At 38.7% G+C, this 12,505-nt stretch overlaps 2 protein-coding genes across 2 annotated transcripts; one reads left to right on the top strand and one right to left on the bottom strand.

Annotated features, from left to right (window-relative positions):
- The first annotated feature begins 6,273 nt into the window (after positions 1 to 6,273).
- Positions 6,274 to 9,639, top strand: LOC103516957 (spindle assembly abnormal protein 4-like). The gene is made up of 4 exons (XM_026829216.1): positions 6,274 to 6,307; positions 7,514 to 7,743; positions 7,880 to 8,016; positions 9,612 to 9,639. The coding sequence occupies exons 1-4, from the start codon at positions 6,274 to 6,276 to the stop codon at positions 9,637 to 9,639; spliced, it is 429 nt and encodes a 142-aa protein (XP_026685017.1).
- Positions 9,640 to 9,780: 141 nt separating this feature from the next.
- Positions 9,781 to 12,220, bottom strand: LOC103516956 (cuticle protein 16.5-like). Its single transcript, XM_026829215.1, has 5 exons — positions 12,170 to 12,220; positions 11,430 to 11,508; positions 11,265 to 11,378; positions 10,683 to 10,995; positions 9,781 to 10,390 (listed from the first exon to the last, which is right to left on the bottom strand). The coding sequence occupies exons 1-5, from the start codon at positions 12,218 to 12,220 to the stop codon at positions 10,060 to 10,062; spliced, it is 888 nt and encodes a 295-aa protein (XP_026685016.1). The 3' UTR covers positions 9,781 to 10,059.
- Between the last annotated feature and the right edge of the window lie 285 nt (positions 12,221 to 12,505).

The following is a 12,505-nucleotide window of genomic DNA, read 5'->3' as shown; positions in this document are numbered from 1 at the left end:
TTCTCTCTCTCTCTCTCTCTCTCTCTCTCTCTCTCTCTCTCTCTCTCTCTCTCTCTCTCTCTCTCTCTTCTTCCCTCTTCTTCCTCTACTTCCCGTAAGTACATACCTCCTCCATCTCTTTCTGATTTTTAGCCCGTCCTTCCTTTATTATTACAATAGTAGTAACAAGCTGGGCCCGTCCCTCCGGGAAATTTTTAGCCCGTAGTTTACTCGATCGTGGTTAAAGAAAATTAGTACCTATATACTATTATTACTCGCACTGCGTGTTCGGGAGGTTGCGTATACGGTCGCGCTGCGCGCTCCCGTGCGAAGCTCCGGGACCGTATACGATGGAGTAAACTACGGGCTAAAAAATTCCCGGGAAGGACGGGCCCAGCTTGTTGAGTGAAATATGATCATATAATCATATTATAAGTATTACTTATGATTATGATTATTACTTCTGCTGTGATTATTATTATTTTTATTTCTCTTTCTCTCTTAGGCGCGCTCCCGTGCGAAGCTCCGGGACCGTATACGATGGAGTAAACTACGGGCTAAAAAATTCCCGGGAAGGACGGGCCCAGCTTGTTAAGTGAAATATGATCATATAATCATATTATAAGTATTACTTATGATTATTACTTCTGCTGTGATTATTATTATTTTTATTTCTCTTTCTCTCTTAAATGTGAATTATGATTATTGTTCTAATAACTTCCACTGTGTTTATTTTATATGCATTTCACATGTACCTATCTATATCTTCTTGTTGTCTTATTATATGTTGAGTTTTGTTTTCCACATTAGCCAAGAGTCGCGTCATTCATGTTTTTAGTGTGTTTTCTTACGTTCTTCATTATCAAATGACGTTTTTGACATAGTTTCGCAGTGTTCCTTGTCTTCTTAAGCTCTTGCTTGCGTTTGATATTGTGTAATAAGTGATTAGAAATACCTGAAGTTATCTTTAATTTCTTGTGATTTACAGTTATGTGCAAAAGTGGTTCAATGTTTGTTATAATTCCATGTTACCCTTTGTTTCAAAAGGTTAGGTAATATTTCTGAGAACATCTTTTCACGTAATATAATATCAAGGTACTTGGAAACCAGGACTATAAAAAATCAACCACAATTAAGAACCTAAAAGGATCTCTCACTTTCCTCCTGGTAAATCAACCAGTTAGTACCAAACTTTTTCCTGAAAGCTACATCAACTAACCATAACCAGTGCCAAGTTAGTGGGAAAAAAAATTAAAACCCCGTTTTCCTGGAAACCCCAATTAAGCTCGCCTCAAAAACCCCGTCTTCCTGGTAGTTTATTCGACCAGGCGAGCGCCTTGACCACTACACCACCGAGGTAGGTATGCGACGGCCCTAATGCATTCAGTTATGCGACGCGCCTAATGCATTCAGTTATGCGACGCGCCTAATGCATTCAGCTGCATTCAATGCTCTGTTCGTCCCCCTCCTATACAAAGGCCCGATTCTTATCAGTCACATTCAGTAATGGCAGAGTGTGCCTTAGTAGTCGGTAACACAGGGGACCTTTGTTTTCAATCCGACTGCAAGTGTAGTAAATGTTTTGTGAGCAAGTACCGTATATGTGTTTGTGAGTTTCAATGTCTTGGTTCCTTGACACAAAGGTCTGTGGAATTTGTAGAATATACCTTGTTTAGAATAGAATATACCTGGTTTATCCTGCCCGAATAGGACTGAAAAGTCCCTTTACCCCAGCAGTCTAAACAAGGTCTCGTATATTTGATGGGTTAAAGAATAATACATACAACTAACAATTCAGTAAAAAGACCTTGCTTAACTAGAAAAAAAGGTGAATGTAAATTAATAGGTGGTGATTGAAAACAAAGGTTGTAATGTGGTTCTAATATCTATTTAATTGGTAATTAATTAAATACTGGCCCTGTTGCTGAGAGTGTAATTTTTTTTATTTATTTATTTACACGCTAAGCAGCAAGGCCATGTGTGGAGAGTGTAAATAAATAACAAAAATACTATCATTTTTAACAGCTAGAAAATAACTATCAATTTAATTGTTATTTTTTAGATAGATTACTGCCAACTTTTATTACTAACAACTGTTAAAGTCAGTGAAGAAAAATCCGTTTTCCTGATATTTTATTCAACCAGTGTCGGCCTTACGAAACCTAAAAGGATCTCTCACTTTCCTCCTGGTGAATCAACCAATTAGTAACAAACTTTTTCCTGAAAGCTACATCAACTAACCATAACCAGTGCCAAGTTAGTGGGAAAAAAATTTAAACCCCGTTTTCCTGGAAACCCCAATTAAGCTCGCCTCAAAAACCCCGTCTTCCTGGTAGTTTATTCGACCAGTACCTGCCTTACGGAACTTTTCCTTCTGGCCATTTCAATCAGTGTCGAAGTGATGCGCGCGCCTCCGGGCATGGAGTCCGTGGCTCACAAAGACGAAGAAGGCGAGACCAGTGGCGGCGACGAGGTGGGGCCTGGGGGTGGGGATTCGATTTCGCCGTGCACTACGCCCCTGGACGCGACAGAGCTGGAGTACGATAACTACGACGGGCAGTTTGTGTTCGTTGGCAACCGATTTGAACAGAGTGTAAGTTGGGTAAGCGATACGATGCCAATCTAAGTGAGAACATTTCACAGTATGAGGCTTATGACTAGACCAAAATCGGAGTATAAACTCGGTCTAACTTCGAATCGAACCCGCGGTCTAGCTCTTACAAGGCTGACGCGCTACCAACTAAGCTAAGTAGGCTGGTTACTAATTACTAAATTTGAAAGTACCGAACACTGGAATAATACTGAAATAGTAAAACTTAATGGACATTGATGTTTTCAGAAGAAGATGGCAGGATAAGGGTAGGCTGTAGGGCAATAGTCACAAACAAAAATGGACGCGTTACACAAGGGATCAACGACCACTATCTAGACACAAGCCTTTGAGCTTCATAGATAGTGGTATAACTTATAATTAACATTTTCGTTGATTGAGTTTGTATGAAATTTAAAAAAAGTACCTATCTTAGCTGGAGTACGATAACTACGACGGGCAGTTTGTGTTCGTTGGCAACCGGTTTGAACAGAGTGTAAGTTGGGTAAGCGATACGATGCCAATCTAAGTGAGAAAATTTCACAATATGAGGCTTATGACTGGACCAAAATCGGAGTATAAACTCGGTCTAACTTTAGCTGGAGTACGATAACTACGACGGGCAGTTTGTGTTCGTTGGCAACCGGTTTGAACAGAGTGTAAGTTGGGTAAGCGATACGATGCCGATCTAAGTGAGAACATTTCACAGTATGAGGCTTATGACTAGACCAAAATCGGAGTATAAACTCGGTCTAACTTTAACTTTCTAAGCAATCTGATTGGTTATTTTCAAAGTTGCGGAGGTTAAGGCTAAAGAAATTGAGAAATCACATGGAGGTACAAGGTTACACCAGATTCTGATTTGCATACAATAAGGTAGATAGGCAGATACCACGTTATTTAGTAGGTGTACTTACCCAATCTAATATGAGGTGTCTATACCTGATATTACTTGATACAACTGTGCATATACAATAAGGTGGATATATATTCAGATACCATATTATTGTATTGGGTAGGTGTACTCACCTAATCTAATATGACTTGTCTATCATTGATACTAGTAATGTTGATACACCTATGCATTTTATTAGCACAAGCCCTGTGTATGCGAAAATTCTAATAACTTGTCATATGATAAGAAAGATAACAAATTGTTCTCGTTTAGGAATCAGTGTCGGAGATACGGTATTAAAAATGGCCATGAAAGACAGCCTACTCAGGCTCGCTAGGAAAATGAGTAGCATAGCGACCGATGCCAGCATGGTAGGTAAACATTGGGTGTTAGGATTATGGAGATATTTGGAATACTCACCTAATCTAATATGACTTGTCTATCACTGATACTAGTAATGTTGATACACCTATGCATTTTATTAGCACAAGCCCTGTGTATGCAAAAATTCTCATAACTTGTCATATGATAAGAAAGATAACAAATTGTTCTCGTTTAGGAATCAGTGTCGGAGTTACGGTATTAAAAATGGCCATGAAAAACAGTCCACTCAGCCTCGCTAGGAAAATGAATAGTATAGCGACCCATGCCAGCATGGTAGGTAAACATTGGGTGTTAGGATTACTGAGATATTTGGAAAATCCTACAATGCTGCTGTGAACATCAAAAATTGTGACATACTAACACAAAGAAATTGTATTTATTTTATTTAATTTAGAACGCGCTTTGCTCACCAAATTTAATAAAGAATTATACTAAGCTTACATACATAGGACGATTTGAATAGTGTGGCTTCAATTCAGAGAATGGATCCCTCGAAAAAGCTTTGAAATTGAAATACACATTGTAGTGTGATTCTAGAATATTACATTCAGACTCCGACACTGGTTGTCTGACTTTTTATTAGTTCATTTCACTTGACTTCTCTGGGGCCTCTCGTTAAATCGTTTTCTATTGATAACTAGTAAGTAATACATACGACGATTTGAATAGTGTGGCTTCAATTCAGAGAATGGATCCCTCGAAAAAGCTTTGAAATTGAAATACACATTGTAGTGTGTGTTCTAAAATATTACATTCAGACTCCGGCACTGGTTGTCTGACTGTTTTTATTAGTTCATTTCACTTGACTTCTCTGGGGCCTCTCGTTAAATCGTTTTCTATTGATAACTAGTAAGTAGTATATTAGTATAACGTATCTAGCTGTCATTAAAACAAGTAAATTATTGGATTGTTTTGAAAATGGCAGATTTGGCGAAATAGATGTTGTCAGTTTTCCCCTCTTTGTTGTGTTTATTTGGAGAGATATTTTTGTGATTTTCACAACGTTGTATTAAGGGATTTTTATTCTACTATTGTGATTAGCATTGGAAATTGAGAATTAGTGCTTTCAGTGTATTAAGTAGAGAGTTGTAAAGTATTGAATTAAATTTAAAACAGGCGAATTAAATTGATAACATCCACCAAGGCCAATAAAGTCAATAGCTAATTGTAAATTAAATTAATGCCAAAGTTCTTGAACTTAAAATTAAAAGCACATGCTCTAAAACTCTAAAGTCTAAACCTACTCTTCTTTACCGTGCTTTTTTTTATCCATATCCCGGGAAATCGAACCCAGACCTTTGACATGTGAGATGATCTAAGGTAAAACAAGTAAATTATTGGATTGTTTTGAAAATGGCAGATTTGGCGAAATAGATGTTGTCAGTTTTCCCCACTTTGTTGTGTTTATTGGGAGAGATTTTTTTGTGACTTTTGACAACGTTGTATTAAGGGATTTTTATTCTACTATTGTGATTAGCATTGGAAATTGAGAATTATGCTTTCAGTGTATTAAGTAGACAGTTGTAAAGTATTGAATTAAATTTAAAACGGGCGAATTAAATTGATAACATCCACCAAGGGCTAATAAAGTCAATAGCTAATTGTGAATTAAATTGATGCCAAAGTTCTTGAACTTAAAATTAAAAGCCCATGCTCTAAAACTCTAAAGCCTAAACCTACTCTTCTTTACTGTGCTTTTTTTTATCCATATCCCCGGAAATCGAACACAGACCTTTGACATGTGAGATGATCTAAGGTCCAGTGCTCATTCTAAGGTCATCTTAAGGTCCAGTGTATTACTCAGGCTAACGCCTTTTCCTTGATTTATTCAGTCAATAAATAAAATGAGCGTTGCTTGATTAGGAATGAATTTAACTAACCTTTTTTTATCTATCTCGCCAAAAATCGAACCCAGACCTTTGCGATGTGAGATGATCTAAGTGTATTACTCATGCTAACGTCTCGTCTATTCCTTGATTTATTTATATTAGTTCAGTCAACAAAATGAGCGTTGCTTGATGAGGAATGAATTAGCTACCGGGCCTTGTGTGGGTGATTCATAAAACGAGTCATATTTAACGAAATAGAACACGGGAAGACCCAATGTGCGGCAGTTATCGGCAGTGTGCCCAGTTATTTTCAAGTGTTTCATGTGGTGTTGACGTTATTTCGTGACTTAGAAAGAGATTTTAACATCAAAATTTTATTAATAACATCTAAAATTTTCTGTAATAAAATAAAGAATGCCAATTTGTCTTAACAAATAAAGTATTTTGTCCAAATAAGATTTAAAGAGTTTTAAATTATTGCCATAAGTGGTAGAAATAGAAATTACCAACACCCGACTGTCTAAAAATCAAACAAAGGTTTAGAAAGAAGATAATCAATTTTGTGCCGAGAATTGAGTGACATAAAATTGTGTTAAATGTGGGGGAAAACTAATGAATCAAACATCACAAGCATGTCTTTGCACCGTTTGACAGAACCCTGAATAACACTGATAAACGATGAAAATCTTTTGAAACGAAAACTTTTGGTGAACTAATTTTGATCAACAATATAAAATTCAAATACGCCGCAAGGAAAAAATTATCTCTTATCTCTTAATGATGAGTCAAGTCAAGATGTGATAAACAAGTGTAAAGATTTGATAAATTAGACAAGTCAGTGTTAACATTATTTTTAATTTTTTTAAGAAAAACAGTCTTCGACACTGGGAGTCAAACCCGGGGCCTTCACAGCTAAGATTAAGATAGGATTGAAGGGCAAATACATAAGACCTTGTTTCGACAGCGGGAGTATTTAAAGAGACTTTTCAGTCTCATTCTGGCAGGATAATATGGACAGGATTTAGTCATTCTTTTCTAAACCCAGGTCATAGCTTAAACAACCTTTTTTTTATCAGTAAAAACAAGTCATGTGACACTCTGTCCTAATCCTAGTGGAAAGTCAAAAGAAAGTGACCTTATAGAAGGTACTAGCACATACAAAGGCAAATATTTCTCAATCAGAACATTGATAAGGCAATTACCACAAAGGCTGTATTACTGCATTGCATTGGAAGCCTTCCATTAGTCTCAGCTTATCACGTGTGGGCTCAGGGACGGTAGCGAATATGAACACTTGTGAGAGAGGGACTAGAATTGAAAGCTTAGGTACTATTAGCTACCCGTCTAAATAAGGAAATGCGCACTCAAGTATGTTCATGTCCAGGGTTTATACACGACCTGGAAAAACTGGAAAACCTGGAAAAGTCATGGAATCTGAAAATTGGACAAAAAGTCATGGAAAAGTCATAGAAAATCGTGAAAATTTAAAGAAAACCTGGAAAAGTCATGAAATTTGCCACTGGGACAAAAATTTAAAATGTTCAAATTAAATATCAAGTTTTTTCCGAAAAACGGCCTGCGGCGCGTTCCCCCTCACATTTCTTGACGTTCTGCATATTGCATATTTTATTTAAATGAAGGGGCAATCTTACTGATTTTAAGTACCTCCGCCCCCTAATTTTCTTGAAAACTCATGGAATTTCATTCCAGGAAGACCGTATAAACCCTGATTGTCCCCCCGAACGGTTAGAGATACTGTAAAAGAACACTCAAATAAGCATCATTCAATAGGATAAGGAAAGTCGTGTGATGTTCACACCAGATTTTTACATATAGAAATATTTTCCCCAATTTCCAGATTGCAGAACATCGAGGCCGAGAACGGCAAACTCAAAGAGGAGGTGAGTCGGGCTCGGGCCTCGCTGGAGAAATGCAAGGAGGACAACGAGAGACTGACGGACTCGGTGGAGGTTAGCGAAGCTGTGATCCAGGGCCTCCAACAGGAACTGAGCCAGTGCAGAACCGAGGAGAGGAAGAGCCGGGATGTGATACAGAATCAGCGACAGGTAAGAATATATATAGAAATTTTCTGTGTTAGTGTGTGATCCAGGGCCTTCAGGTAAGAATATATAAAATATACCTTGTGTTAGTGTAATTAAAAGTATGACACTCTTAATGAAATGTGTATCTTGTGTGTTGCAGGTTCAAATGCTACAGCAACAGATGAGTGTACTAGCGGACAACCAGACACACACAGACGAGCGATATTCCCGCGTCAAACAGGAAAATGCAGGACTTCAAGCCAGGTATGACTTATCAGCAGAGACGTTCAAAATATGGCACTTATTTTTCCAAAATATGGCACTAAAAAACATGGCAATATGGCACTTATTTTGGGAAAATATGGCATTTTTTTTTTTCAAATATGGCACTTATTTTTCCAAAATATGGCACTAAAAAACATGGCAATATGGCACTTATTTTGGGAAAATATGGCATTTTTTTTTTTTTCAAAACATGGCAAAATAAGCAATTTTTTTAAGAATCAGAGGAAACTGTTTTACATTTTTACTTGGAACGTCGAATAAAAATTGAATTTTCAGCATTTTAAAATAATTTTTCACTGTTTTGACTTCAGATTTGGATTTTTGAGGACTTTTTACGTAGGAATCGACCTTTCATGCTAAATGTTTCCCCAAATGTATAACCACTATTTGTGTACGTACGGTTCTTTTTCGTACTTTTTTTTGCAATTTTTTTTCTTTGTTCTTAAAGTTTTATATTTTAAATATGGCAAAATGAGCAAAAAGTAAGTATTTTTAGGCTTTTTATGGCATTTTTCCAATTTTGCTAAAATACTGCAAAATAATATGGCGCCATGGCAATATGGCATTTGAACTTCCTTGCTTATCAGGGACCTATTCTGCCCTCCTTACTCCTTAGTTATTAGCCCTAATCTTGGCAGAGATTTTTTTTTTCATCCTTTTCTGATGTAATTCTTTGTGTGAGTCTGGAGTATTTTGTGTGAACATCACAAGGTCCAAACTTATACAGAGTTGTTCGTCAAAAAGTCCACTAGAGGTTCCTTTTTTGTCATTTCTAAAAATATTAACGCGGTTAGTCTAAAGATGTCATTAAAGTGATAACAGTGTCGCAATTTGGATGCATCCAAATTCCAAATGGATACAGTGCCAAGATAAGGGCTAGGCAGTATATCCAAAAACTCAAGTTTTCAGGAATCGACTTTAATGCTTTTTTCTTTGCTGAGTTCTTATGGCATATGTATGTTGTATTTTCGTTAGTTTTTATCCTGGCATGGCAATATGGCATTTGAACTTCCTTGCTTATCAGGGACCTATTCTGCCCTCCTTACTCCTTAGTTATTAGCCCTAATCTTGGCAGATATTTTTTTCATCCTTTTCTCATGTAATTCTTTGTGTGAGTCTGGAGTAATTTGTGTGAACATCACAAGGTCCAAACTTATACAGAGTTGTTCGTCAAAAAGTCCACTAGAGGTTCCTTTTTGTCATTTCTAAAAATATTAACGCGGTTAGTCTAAAGATGTCATTAAAGTGATAAAAGTTTCGCAATTTGGATGCATCCAAATTCCAAATGGATACAGTGCCAAGATAAGGGCTAGGCAGTATATCCAAAAACTCAAGTTTTCAGGAATCGACTTTAATGCTTTTTTCTTTGCTGGGTTCTTATGGCATATGTATGTTGTATTTTCGTTAGTTTTTATCCTGGACCAGCGAGAGAGCGATTCAGTACATGCTATAAGACTAGTACATGCTAGTTTTTAAGATTCTTTGAACCGTCATTTTAAGTGATTTTTTACAGTTCACTAAACCAAGTCAAATCGCTTGACCAATATTTGGAGCTGAAAAGAAGGTCGAGAATAATTTGAAACACTCTGCGTATTTACTATTTCCAGCGAGAGAGCGATTCAGTACATGCTATAAGACTAGTACATGCTAGTTTTTAAGATTCTTTGAACCGTCATTTTAAGTGATTTTTTTACAGTTCACTAAACCAAGTCAAATCGCTTGACCAATATTTGGAGCTGAAAAGAAGGTAGATAATAATTTGAAACACACTGCGTATTTACTATTTTTTATAGAATAGACTATATTGTGTAAGAGAGATAATACTATAAGATATCAGTTGTTTTGCCTCAGAAAGGAAAGTAGAGGATTTACTCTGGAAGGATTGGAAAGGAACTTGGAAGAAAAGTGAGTTAAGTCGTTGAAACGAAAGGAATATGATTCCCTGAGTATCACATTTAGGGTAACTTTAAAAGTCGAACGTCGGCAGAGCGCCGAGTTCAAAATTCAAAGTCGAATCATCTTTTGTGCGAAAGCTCAGAAAGATGGCGTGGCCATTTACCAGGCGTAGGAGGAAGCCAGACCGGATCCGTAGAGGGCAGATCTGTAAGCACCACCGTAGACTGGGGCGGCGTAGCTGGAGTATCCAGCACCGTAGGCGGAGTAGGCTGGGGCAGCGTAGCTAGAGTAACCGGCACCGTAGGCGGAGTAGGCTGGGGCAGCGTAGCTAGAGTAAGCTGGGTAGGAAGAGTAAGAGCTGACGGCTGGGGCAACGTAGGCAGAGCTCACGGCTGGGGCAACGTAGGCAGAGCTGACAGCTGGGGCAACGTAGCTGGAGACAGCTGGGGCAGAGTAGGCAGAGACAGCTGGGGCGACGTAGGCAGAGCTGTGGAGCAACGTAGCTAGAGACGGCTGGGGCAGAGTAGGCAGAGACAGCTGGAGCAACGTAGGCAGAGCTGACGGCTGGGGCAACGTAGCTAGAGTAAGCTGGGGCGGCGTAGCTAGAGTAAGCTGGGGCGGGGCAGAGCTGACGGCTGGGGCGACGTAGCTGGAGACAGCTGGGGCAACGTAGGAAGAGCTCACGGCTGGAGCAACGTAGCTAGAGACGGCTGGGGCAGAGTAGGCAGAGACAGCTGGAGCAACGTAGGCAGAGCTGACGGCTGGGGCAACGGGCAGAGCTGACGGCTGGGGCGACGTAGCTGGAGACAGCTGGGGCAACGTAGGAAGAGCTCACGGCTGGAGCAACGTAGCTAGAGACGACTGGGGCAGAGTAGGCAGAGACAGCTGGAGCAACGTAGGCAGAGCTGACGGCTGGGGCAACATAGGCGGAGCTGACGGCTGGGGCAACGTAGCTAGAGTAAGCTGGGGCGGCGTAGCTGGAGTAACCGGCACCGTAGGAAGAGTAGGCTGGGTAGGAAGAGTATCCTAGACCGTAAGCGGCGGATTCAAGACCGTATCCGGCTCCGTAACCGTAGCCTGATCCGTATCCGTAAGCTGAAACAAAGGAAATTGAAAAAGATTAGGAATTTGGACCGAGAGTACATCCTTGAGGTGTTCGAAAATGATCTCGTCAACTCTACTTGCTCTCCTCCTTGGTGACTTTTCCATGTGCGTCAATCATCTTGGTAGATGCTTAATGTCGACATGCTATTATACGTTGAACACCAAAGACGTATTATAAAATATCACGAAGTTATTAGATACTTGTCGAATGCTTTCTGTAAGTCTAGAAATCAGGAACTAGAAGAGGTTGTTTTTCTTACCGAGGTCGAGGATTTCCTTCTTGTTTCTGGCCTTGTCGTTGACCTTCTTGTCGGCAACCTTTCTGTTTTCAGCGGCGAGGGCTACGGCGGCGATGCAAGCCAGCACGATCTGAAATTATGAGAGGATTAATTAGGATTTTGCCATTTGAGATTAATTGTGATTACGATTTTTAGGTTGTGATGACGCGATCGTGGAAATTTTCTCAGCGGCGAGGGCTACGGCGGCGATGCAAGCCAGCACGATCTGAAATTATGAGAGGATTAATTAGGATTTTGCCATTTGAGATTAATATGAATATTTGAATTTATAGTCCGTTTTTTGTAACTATGGAATGCAAAGTTGCAGAAAAAAAGGATAATGTTCTTCTTGCCATTATCTGTGTTCAACTGGCAACACCTTGCCCTGTGCGGTTCTTATTTTTGAAATTTCTCGCAAAAATGCAAATTCTAGTATTTCGAGTTAAAATAAATAAAACTAGAGCATGATGTCCTTCTGCGGACAAATAAATCGGACCAATGAAAACAAGTACTGTCACGAACATTATAATTTTTATAAATTAGAGATGAAGTATTTAAATAAGAGAACTAAATAATTAGATCCCCGTGATCTAAGGCTGCCAACATGTTGCGAATTCTTGATGATTAAACCTCATGTCTGATTAAACTTTATTGGTTCTTGAGTGACTTATAAGTGTTATAACACGAAGCGTGTCTGGTAATCAAGTGTTGAACTAATCTGGCTATGATTTAGGTGTTGTCTGGTAATCAAGTGTTGAACTAATCTGGCTTTAAGTGTCAAGAATTAATATGATTTAAGTGTTAAATTACACTTTTTTCGTCTTTGATTAAAAAATTCCTACTTGCCATAAAAGTTAATGTTCTATTACTTGAGTAATTATGGGTACCGATTTGATGTGATCATAATAAAGTGATTTGATCTTGATGCAAAAATGCATGATTATGTTTAGACTGCGGCGGTAAAGGGACTTTTTTTTTTTTTTTTAGCAGTATAAATGATGTATATTCCATTTTGTTGGGTTAAGTTTTCTGTGTGATCTGACCGCTCATTTATGTTTTCTCTCTTTTGGAGAGAGAGAGAGAGAGAGAGAGAGAGAGAGAGAGAGAGAGAGAGAGAGAGAGCGAGAGAGGTTTGATGGAGGGAACTGTTCCTAACTGCTAAGGTTATCGTCCCAAAATTGAAGAGAGAAGAAAGACAGGATAGGACAAGGCTAGATGTTCCG

Source organism: Diaphorina citri, unplaced genomic scaffold (assembly GCF_000475195.1).
Source record: "Diaphorina citri unplaced genomic scaffold, Diaci psyllid genome assembly version 1.1 scaffold1709, whole genome shotgun sequence".
Lineage (NCBI taxonomy): Eukaryota > Metazoa > Arthropoda > Insecta > Hemiptera > Psyllidae > Diaphorina > Diaphorina citri.
Note: the sequence above shows the minus strand (reverse complement) of the source record. Positions and strands in the feature narration are given on the sequence as shown.

Bases quoted from the DNA above. Each gene is read 5' to 3' on its own strand.
- LOC103516956 (XM_026829215.1), bottom strand. From the start codon at position 12,220: ATGCATTTTTGCATCAAGATCAAATCACTTTATTATGATCACATCAAA. The intron at 11,509-12,169 runs GTACCCATAATT...TCATAATTTCAG, and splicing joins ATTATGATCACATCAAATCG to ATCGTGCTGGCTTGCATCGC. The intron at 10,996-11,264 runs GTAAGAAAAACA...CCTTTGTTTCAG, and splicing joins GAAGGAAATCCTCGACCTCG to CTTACGGATACGGATCAGGC.
- LOC103516957 (XM_026829216.1), top strand. From the start codon at position 6,274: ATGTGGGGGAAAACTAATGAATCAAACATCACAA. The intron at 6,308-7,513 runs GCATGTCTTTGC...TTTTACATATAG, and splicing joins TAATGAATCAAACATCACAA to AAATATTTTCCCCAATTTCC. The intron at 8,017-9,611 runs GCACTTATTTTT...TACTATTTCCAG, and splicing joins GCAGAGACGTTCAAAATATG to CGAGAGAGCGATTCAGTACA.